At 39.9% G+C, this 10,655-nt stretch overlaps 1 protein-coding gene across 1 annotated transcript in view; it reads right to left on the bottom strand.

Moving 5' to 3' along the window:
- Positions 1-325: 325 nt before the first annotated feature.
- Positions 326-10,655, bottom strand: part of LOC104509434 (BMP-binding endothelial regulator protein-like) — a gene marked incomplete at both ends in the record, with an annotated part of 21,792 nt that continues 11,462 nt past the window's right edge. The window contains 2 exon segments of the mRNA XM_010151374.1: positions 326-655; positions 9,210-9,255. Coding sequence (XP_010149676.1) covers positions 326-655; positions 9,210-9,255 — 376 coding nt within the window.

Here is a 10,655-nt window from a genome sequence, read left to right as displayed (position 1 = left end):
GCAAATTTGCTGAGAGTACATTCTACCTCTTCGTCCAGGCCATTGATGAATATATTGAACAGGGCACATTCATCTATGCAGGCACTAAACTGTCAGTTACAGAATGAAACATAGCTTAAGCTTAACAAAGGTTCTGCAAAGACTTCAAACTCATAGCTGGGATCTCTGTCTGCTTGTGGGCTGCAAGGATTTTGAAAGCACTTTGGGTTCCTCAGATCTCTAAAGAATTATAACCACATTTATTACCACTATCATTCTTTTTTACCAACTGCTGTTCATGTTGCACTTGAGAAATTCTTCAAGGAGACACAAACATTTGCCCTACCTGCTTTGGTTGTCACTTTCAGCAAATAACCATCCAAATTGATCTGAAATTGCGGTGTCTCGCAAGGTAGTGAGATGCGGGTCCCATTCCACTTCACAGTGAGGTGCTGATGGAGGCTGATAGTGCTTCTGCCCAACACAAGGTCCACTGACTTTGTCCAGGAGAAAGAACGGGTCCGACGGGCATCGTTTTTTACCAGCACCTGGAAGGGCGAGGCAGAGGAGGAGCAGTCTTTTGTCAAAACGTACTGACATGTTCCCTGAAAGTTAAATGTCCGTCCATCAAAAGTGTTGTAGTGAGGGTCTCCAAATACAGTGCAAACTCCAGGCTCTGCAGGTGAGTGAGAAACAAAAGCGCCATATAAGGATCAATCAAAGCTTGAAAAAAGCAGTTGTTAACAACTTAGAGGATGCTGCTCACACCTAACTTATCTGCCCTACAAGGCAGATTTGGTTGATGCCCGCTATGAATATATATTTTTGAGAAACAGAAGCTTTGTGACTTTAGTAGAAGTCTTTCCCAAAGCAGGTGGGAACCGCTATTTGGCCCACTTATCCCTGAGACAGCTTAGGAAGGTTAACAGCTAGCTAGGAACCAGAGACACATCTTCCAACCTATGTGTTTGTCCCTTAAACATAATGTACCACCCAAACAGTTTAGGTTATTGCAATGCCGGTTAAATTGTTAAAATTATTTCATTTCCAGAAAATACAAGCGCCCCTCATGATATTAGCGAGTGCGCTTGCAGAGCCCTCATGCCTCTCGAGACGTGTGATGGGAGCCTTCCCACCTAGCTCCAGTGTTCCAAAATTAGATGTCTAGTCTAAGCAATTCATCCAGTCTTCCTCTCACTGACAGAGAAACAGGCATGACTAGAAAGCCTTTCATCTCATCAGTTTTAGACATGTCTTTCAATATGTGGGGAATTACTCTCTGGAGAAGCCTGTCTGTTGCCAGCTCTGGGAGTACATGACTAGCATGATGCAATGGCTATCTAGGGGCACAGTGTCTCTACCAATCATTTGCATCATAGCAAACAGAGGGAGATTTCTCATTGATGTTTGCAGCCATACAATGGTCGGAGATGCCGCAGCTCAAAGGCAGAAAGTTTCCACACTCATGTCAATGATGCTGAGTTACCCTGCAGTTACCCAGCAATTGATTGAATTGTCTCACAATCAAAGAGAGCACCAAATTTGCTTGCAATTTGGCCTTCTGCTATAACAATAGGCCCTAACCACATCTCATTGCTGCTGTTCCTCTAAGAAGGAGTCTCAAAGCAAAGAAATGCACGCTGCTACTGCCAGCTGGATACCCATGTGCTGAGGCTGCTTATGAAAGAAGATTCCTGTTTTAGGGAGAGGGATTGGTGCAGTAACAAAATTTGACTCAGTAATCAGAGAGCTGTGAACAGCATCAATCAAAAGAGCAAAAACAAAAAAATACCAAACCAAAAACCAACAAAGGAGGGGAGAGTAACAGTGAATAAAATTTATTCACTAAGAAAAAATAAATTATCCAACTAACAATGGCTAGCCTGAAAAGGCAGCTAAAGAAAGGCAAATTCAAACCTCCAAAAAAGAAGGATATATGGATGTTATAGAGAAGAGGCAGGGAATTCCTTCAGTGGAGTGCAATGCAGCTCTGATGACACAATACACCTTTCTCAGCAGGGTTTTTCAGCCTAGGCAGAGTGCTATGCTAAGGCAGCTATAATGTTTCTGGTGTGTTTTTCTAGGTGCAGTTAAAGATGGTGCAAGGATACATACATTGAGACACAGAAAATGGGGCTAAAAAGGACCTCAGGAGACATCACCTCTTCCAGCTGTAATGCAGAATCACTTGTACTTATGTTATTCTTGACAGACATTTGTCTATCCTGCTCTTAAGGAGCAGTAGTAACAGCAACTCCACGGCCACCTCTGGCAACCTGCTGCAGTGCTCGGCTGTCCTTACTGTGAGTAAGGTCTTCCTAAAGTCTAACCTCAGTCTCCCTCATTGCACGGTGCAGTGCCATCATAGGGCTGGCGGTTGGGAGATTTGTACTTTATCCCTAACTTGCCATATGAGTGCTTCTTTAGCTAAGCCAGTAACCAGTCTTGGCATCATTATTGTAACTGTTTACTACATCTGGCAATCAGGGATCAAAAGTTTCAGTTTCTCAAGGACATCATGTTGACAGTCCCATTAGAAGTCAAAATGAACCATATTTGATAAACACCTCTGGAAATCAGCCTCGACAGACTTTAAGCAGAGCTTAAGCTGAAAACCAAGACACTAAGATAAGAGAGTGCTTTTAAAACAATGCACTTCTGTGAGTCTAATTTTCCTCACTGATACCAATAAGGATATCAACAACTATTTTCCAAAGTCCATAAAAAGATTACTTCGTTCTCCATAAATTGGCAGGAACCATACAGTTTTTAATCACTGCTGTAATTTTTACCAATGGGAAAAAAAAATCCATAGATTTCATATGGAGACCATCTGACTTTATGGTTACTAAATCATACTAACATGTTTCTGATTTCCTTATGTAGTCATGTAATTATCTGCATGATGAATATTAAGATACATTTTATTACCTGCTCAGATTCTCTTTCATTTTTTCAGGCATTAGACATTGACAACTTTTACCAAAACAGGGAAGCTATCAAGAAAAAAATCAGGCCCAACATCAGTGAAGATTTCAGACAGAACTGGTTTGAGTCTGTTTTTCTGGAAGTCAAGAATGTGGATATGTTATACATGTTAATTAACTAACATATCAGGAGGGGGAGGTTAGCGCTTCACCTAAGCAAGTGGCGAAGAGGCAAGACATGAGAGGAACAAACATAATTTAGAGATGTGCAAGTAAAATTGATAGTTCCAATGGGATCCAAGGGAAATATTTATTTTTAATTTCTAACGTGTTATGCAGAGTAATGTTGTTTTATGCTATGCTACATCGTATCACGTCATATGTCAACTTGATGCAGTGCAGTTAAAATAAAAAAGAATGTATTTTGGACTGGATAGCTGAATATCTGATCCAAATTTAGCTGTTTTCTTTAATAAGCAATGAAATGGGGGAGGGAAAATCTACCTAAAACCAGCCTGAATAATTGATTCTCTGATATCACTGTGTAAAACATTCTTGAAAGGTTTGTTAAAATTGTGGGCTTTAAAAAAAAAAAAAAAATCCACACCCTGCAAGAGGGTATGCGATAATTCAGGCTCTGTCAGTAAGAACTGGTTGGCCTAGAAATAAACCTTAAATACCGGGTGTAACAAGATGGCAAGAGACAAGCAACATTAAGAGAGTTCTTTTTTTAGGTTTTAGGTTTTGGGTTGTTTATTTCCTTTTAGGAGAGTTTCAATCACATCATGTTTTATGGTTTGCTGCTTCCCCCCATCTTTTTTTTTTTTCCTTCTGAAACAAACCAGTCTTTCTGCTTGGCTGTTTTTGAAATCTATTGGAAGCGCTGGTTTTCTAGTTAGGATCTTGTGTGACTTGCTCCTCTGTTGGGACGTAATAGACGGAGAGGTGTTGCTGCATCACCAAAGCAACATTCCCCAGCAATGAGGCATGAATTTTGCTAGCTTGTGCGAACACAGCATAGGGTCGTGGTTGAAGATCCTCCCTTCTTTTTAAATTGTTCCCAGCTTATTGTGGATACTCTTTGTCTCTATCAGCTGTCTGGAGCAGAGTTAGAAAAGGGCAATTATATATGATACTTTTCCCTAAGACTCTGCTAGCCTCCAATTATTTTCATGTTAGGGACTTTATGAGCTAGACACGGTACCTCCTTATTTAGTAACCTTTGATAGACTCCTTTTCTGTGAATTTGTCCAGTCTCCCCTTGAACCCTAAAAAAAAATTCAGTATCCACAAGATACTTGGGCAAAGTACATGAAAACAACCTGCCTCCTGCTTGTTTTGAACCTGGCATTCATTGTCTTTGATGTCTTCTTTTGCCCATCTACATGTGCTTATGAAGGCAAATATACCCATTCCCTCTCTGTCCCTGAAAACCACAGATTTTTCAAAGGAAGGACCCAGAGTTATGATCAGGAGGCTGTGATTTTCAAAGCACCTTAGGCAATCAACTCTGATTGAACATTATTGGGAGCTGGCTGCAAACACCTCTAAACCTCTTTTGAAAATCCTGCATTTAGGTTCCCAAACCAGTATTCAAAACTTCTGGCTTTTGTAAAAGCTTCTGGGAGCTCGACAGTTTTCACATTTGTTTTTTAAGCAACTAAATATGGACTTCACACTTTTGCATTTGACAATCTTAAACTACATGTGTGATTAATGCAGTTTGCTCAGCACCCACCTAACACTCTACAGCTTACTTACTTACAAACTAATAATAATGGTATTTAGGTACCACAGTGAATACTATAGAACTCTTGGCACGCTTTCCTTGCATTTACAAATCATGTGCCCAATTCAAATGAAATAGTGACTTTCATTAGAAAGGGTAACAGGGAAGGTAACTGTGGGCAAGGAGCACTGGTTTTGAAAACATTTATCCATAGAAAAAAAAAGGAGTCTGAAAAAGCAATAGCAAGGAAGAGAACATTTTAACATTTCCCTAGTTTTAATGTATTCTCATAAGGAAAATAACCCAAAAAAACCCCCCCCAAAAAAATACCCTAATAGTTTCTGAAATCATGACCTGTTTTGGTCAATACATATGGATAGAAGTCTGCAAGACGACTCATTTCTAGTAAGTAGTATGCTGAGTAAAGGTAAGAACCACTTATTGAAATAAGGTGTTGCCAAAAAGTACCCTTCTGCCTTCCACCCAACACCCACATGCCCCACCCCCTGACAGTACTCAGCCTTTCGAGGAAGGCGAGATATATATACGGCTTGGTGGAGGCCAGACAGACAGTCAGCACACACATCCTGACCAGTCAGAGAGCATGAATGTATTGGCTGGGCAATTAGCACACTTGTAGCCCCAGAGCAGCCACAGGATATATTGTCTCTAGCTGTGTTTATTATTTGTTGGGATATAAAGGAAATGGGACGCAAATCCATAGGAAACCAGGCTCTGTTAGCTCTGGTACTCATGGAATAGCTTGTTTTATTTTTTCAGGAGATCAGAGCAGTCAACTGAAGTCCAAGATGTCCAGATGTCTGGTCACACTCTTCTGGGCTTGTAGCTAGTTAAGAGTGGCCAAGAAAAATATACTTTAAATTATAACTAAAATTGGTTTGGACACTTAGTAAGTAAGGAGAGGGAGGAAAAAATACAAGTTTACTAGTTAAGGGTGGTTGCACATCTATAATTCAAAAAGATCTCAGCTTTTGAAAAATAAAATGAAACTTTGAATGCAATTAGCCCATATGCTGAATTAAGCCCTAAATCAAGCAGAACACATTATTAACTTCTGAAAACTAGCTACAGACCACGCATAATAGAATTTCATTAGCTTTTCTGTAAAAAATGCATAGCCATAGAGTACTTTCCTCGTAACTGCTTCATAGTGCAGCTTGATATAATACACATTACAAGGTGTGGTGTCAGAAACTCCACAGGAGTCTTTATGGTCTATTTCATAAATAAAATAGCTATTCCAATTTGTCCAAATACATATTTATACAGTAGACCATCAGGACTGAAATGACTGAGGAGGTAAATCATGAACAGCATTCCAGTATGAATAAACAATTGCAGTCTTTTTGTTGATGTATTCCTCCATGGCAAGGAAATAACACAAAAACCAGGACCAACCAGTGGCACTTCAGTCCCACTCCCTGATCTCACACGTACCTACAATTGCCTAAACCCCAGCTTTTTTTTTCAGTATTTCTATAAAAACACATAAAAAAGATGCAGAACCAGTTGAAAATATCACCCTTTAGCTCCTAAGGCTGGGTCCAAATGCCCATGAGTTTGGTTTAGCTCCATTGGTCATTTTGTCAATTAAAAAAGCTGCAGAATAATTTGTGATGAGCAAAATTTTCTGCCTCAAAATTAATCACGTGGACCGCTAGACTTCGATGACTGCAGTCCACTCTTAAAAAACGTCTTCTGTAAATCCTCACAATGACTTGGGTAAGACTGTGTTAGGATTATTGATCATAATTAAAATAGATCTACATTGTTGCAGCAGGAAGCTCTCATATCGCCTGCTGTAATTTCAGCAAGGCCTACCAATTCTTCTTCGTCAATAACAAAGATTTAACCTTCACTGCAAATTCCCATCTTTGTCTGGAGTTGAGAGCGGCTTGTTAATGTTATTTGAACTCAGGTGTAGTGTTTTCTTTTTTTAATATGAAAATGACCTTGGTCTAACATAGGATTACTAATTTATGGAATTGACGTCAGTAGTGATTTTTTCTAAATCAAGCCCAAAAGAGTACATTTAATTACATTTTTACAGCAGCATAAACTAAACTGTTGAATTTTCCACTGGTATGACCACTGTGTTTAATTAGTGATAACTGTAAGCCAGCCATGAAGCTTAAAGAGCAACATGCCAAAACTAACCATAGTTAACGTCGGCAACAGTAGACAAAAGAGGCTCTCTAGCCCTTTAGGAGATGAGGTACTTTTTCTCTCTGCAACAAACTGCTTTGAAAATAATCCTTTGATTTTTATTTTTTTCAGTTTAAAGTGTATCCTTTAACAACATGACTGTTTTTGACCCACTTCATAGAAATTGGCTGCATTTAAACTGTACTCAAAGCTCTCCTGTGTACAGTATGTTCTTGTAACTCCTATGTTATTTTTACTTTGGAAAATTAATATCTGTTGGACCGCTAGAAATGTCTGGTGCATTAATATGTGGAGAGAGGATCAACATGAGTGGGTAGGTGAGGGAAAGGACTGCATGTACATCTTATCTCATCAGAAATTGGCTGAATTAGCAAAGTTTCTAATTACTATCTGAGATAGTGATCATCACTGAAATCCTTAGGCCTTCTGCCTGTCTTATGTCGTGATGAGATTTACAGGACTTCTGGCTCAAAGGTGAAATTAGTTCCTTGCAAAGGGCAACTGTTAAAACGTTAATGTTAAAACAGCTAGTGGTAGTCACCACGGCTGATGACAGTGGGTATTTAAGCTCTTTGATTACATTACCTGATAAAAACTGGGAACAGCCTATTACTCATAAAAGCTTAGAATCGGCTCAGCATCAGCTCTCCTCCAAATACTCCACAGTGAGACACCTCTCCAAGAAAAAGGATCCCTCTGTTTCATGTGCAACAGAGGAGCATGCCATGGTGGGGCAGTGCAACAAGCCGCCCAGACTCACATACGGCCAGTGCAGTGCAGACAGGACTCCTAAGAGGCTAAGGGAATAAGGTAGTTTATCCTGCAGGCTTTGAGGATTCCTAAGAGCAGTCTGCCAGTACCTAGAAGGAGGTTACTGGGAAGGTGAAGCCAGGCTCTTTACTGACCTGCATGGCAGCAGGACAACCAACAGTGGTCTGCCTTTAATTTACAGCCATGACCATTCCCTTCTTATATCACAAAAAAGTTTGGACTTTTTAGGTAACCTGTTCCTAGATAAGTTATTTTTATTTTGAAGATACTTTTTTTTGCCTCCATCTCCCATGAAACAATTATCACAAGTCCACATTCTCTAGCAACATTTCTGAAGGAGTTACTGTACTGTCTTCTTTCTTCTCTCTTTACAGTAGAGGGTCTCCAGTGCTTTGAGGGAATGTCTGGCCCCATTATTTTCCTCCCTCTCTCATGTTATGAAAGAACACATAAGGAGGTTTTAATGAGACTGAAGTATAAGAACAGTGGCAGGATAGAGATCGATAAATTCATGACACTAATGACGTCATGTTCAAGCAGAGGTCTATGCAAATTTCTTCTCCTTTGAAACTGTGCTAACACGAAATCTACTGAAGGTCAGTTGAATCCTCTTTCATTTCTCCCTCATCTTAGTATTATTTCAAGTGTTTCTGAGGTTGTCACTTGTATTTAATTTCGTTCTGATACTGAAGACTTGCAAACGATTTATCACAAGTTACATGTTTCAAAATAATTGAGCTGCAGAGTGGAAAACCAGATATTTAGCATATGGAACTTGTGCAATCCCAGAGCACCCAGCATTAAGTTAATCAGCAAAACCAATTTAGTTTTAGACAAAAGAATAGGAAAAACTCTTTTCAAAAACCCGTTCCTTCTTTCAGGATCCTTCCTATAAATCATAAAACGCCATTTTAGCAGTCTGTCCCTATTGGGTAAAATACGTAAACATGTCCTGAAGGAAATATGTAATTGTACCCTGTTAACTTCAGTGAAGACAGGTCTCCCTGTTGATTTAAATAGGACACGCTTAAAGTATTTGTGTAGGGGCTTTGCTGACTAGAAGAGAACACAAGTGATGGCATAATATGATCATTCCTGAAGAGTAAAGGGATAAAAAGCTGATGGTTGAGCTAAACATCATGCAGGCAGAAGGACAGCTTTCTATTGTACTTTCCACTGCTGCCCCAGACTGTGTCTCAGATTTCTGTACACCTTTTTTTAACTTGCACAAATCATCTGCAGAGGTGTTGGATATACATATAGCTAGGCTGTTATTCACAGGTATAAAAGGTACCCAGCCCTAAGAATTACAACTCCATTCATTTATTATCTACAAATTTTACAGGCCAACTATATCCTTCAAAAAGCAGCACCTCAGATTTGACAATACAAATGTCATTTAGAAAAAAAAACCCCAAAAACAAAACAAAAAAAAAAACCCAAGTATTTTATTTTAAATTTACAGATTTATAGGAGGCAAAAACTCTGGCCAGCAATAATTACCTGCCCTTTAGCCACCTCTAAAAAGAAGGCAAAAAAAGCAAATATACTTCTTCTATATTTATTCTCTCTAAAAGAATAAAAAAGAATTTAAAGAATGTGAAGAAAGAACTTACTTTCAGTGCAAATAGGACAGCATCCTTTTCTGTTCAGGATTTTACCCTAATTGGGAGAAAGACAGGCTGATTTAATGAAAGAGTTTTTGGAGTAATGACTGTGTTATGCTGCAAGGCTGGATAAGCCTCTGAAAACAGTTCAAGTTGTGTTTGAACTCAATGCTCTGGTTATAGCTTCAAATATCAGGTGCTAAAAACAAGGCAGAACTATTCAAAGAGCTTCCTGGCAGTCTTATAAGAAATGAAATACTAAAAGGGTTCTCTGTTACCACTTTTCTCTTTAAAGAGAGTGTGAGAGGATTTTGGACTCATGTATTCACGGATATCTAAAGCCGACCAGCCATTGGGTTAACAAGATCGCTACCTTTTCCACCACCTCCCAGAATATATACAATAAAACTTCTATGCACACCATTTTAGTCACCACACAGTGGCAACCTGCTCCACCCCTACCCTCTCCCCAGATCATTAATTTATTCCTACAAAAACTAAGGAAGGGAGAAGGCACTGGTAGAGATCTAGTTTGGCCAGATTTCTTTCATGGCTAAATCTCGCAGTATCTCTCACCAAATCATATACCAATCATGGACCAATTTCCACAATGATGCGAATAGGCATGCACCCAAGGATGTGCAATATCTAAAAGCCATTTGTCCTGGTCATGCTAATATGGACAAAAGGTTTGAGTCTTTATTTACCACTCTGCCCAGGTCAATTTTATTTATGGTTGTGTCTCATACAAGGCTGGCTAGAAGCAGGAGGCAGGCTTCTGTGTACATACATTCATGCTCCTTTTCAGTCTTTATTGAATTAAAAGATGTACTATCTGATTTTACTTAAATTCCCTAAAGCTAACCATCAAGCTAGAAGATAAGCCTGGAAAATTTCAGACTGAACTATGTGTTTTTACAAGCAAAAACTGGTGTGGGTTATAACAGAACTTACGGTGACATTGGAGCTCACCCATATTCCCATACAGGGAAGGAAGAGCCATATGGAGCTGTGCTGCTCCCCAGCACTGACCCTTTGCTTCAACAGCAGTTGAGCACAGAGAAAGTCCACTGTGTGGGACCACTGCTCCCGTTCCCCACCAAGCATGTGAGCAAGGAGTAGCTCGCAAAAGTGAGCAGAGACATGCTATTCTGCTCACACAACAGCGTGGAAAAGCTCGTGAAAACAAGCCAGAAATAGGTGGCAGGTCTATGCAGAGAGTGGAAAAATGGACCCAGGCAGCAGTTCTGGGCTCCTCAGTTCAAGAAGGACAAGGAACTCCTGGAGAGGGTCCAGTGCAGGGCCACTAAGATGATGAAGGGCCTGGAGCACCTTCCACCTGAGGAAAGGCTGAGAGAGCTGGGTCTGTTCAGCTTGGAGAAGAGGAGGCTGAGGGGGGATCTTATCAATCTTATCAATATCCAAAGGGTGGGTGTCAGGAAGATGGCATTCTCG

This window comes from Eurypyga helias, unplaced genomic scaffold (genome assembly GCF_000690775.1).
Source record: "Eurypyga helias isolate BGI_N326 unplaced genomic scaffold, ASM69077v1 scaffold10385, whole genome shotgun sequence".
Classification (NCBI taxonomy): domain Eukaryota; kingdom Metazoa; phylum Chordata; class Aves; order Eurypygiformes; family Eurypygidae; genus Eurypyga; species Eurypyga helias.
Note: the sequence above shows the minus strand (reverse complement) of the source record. Positions and strands in the feature narration are given on the sequence as shown.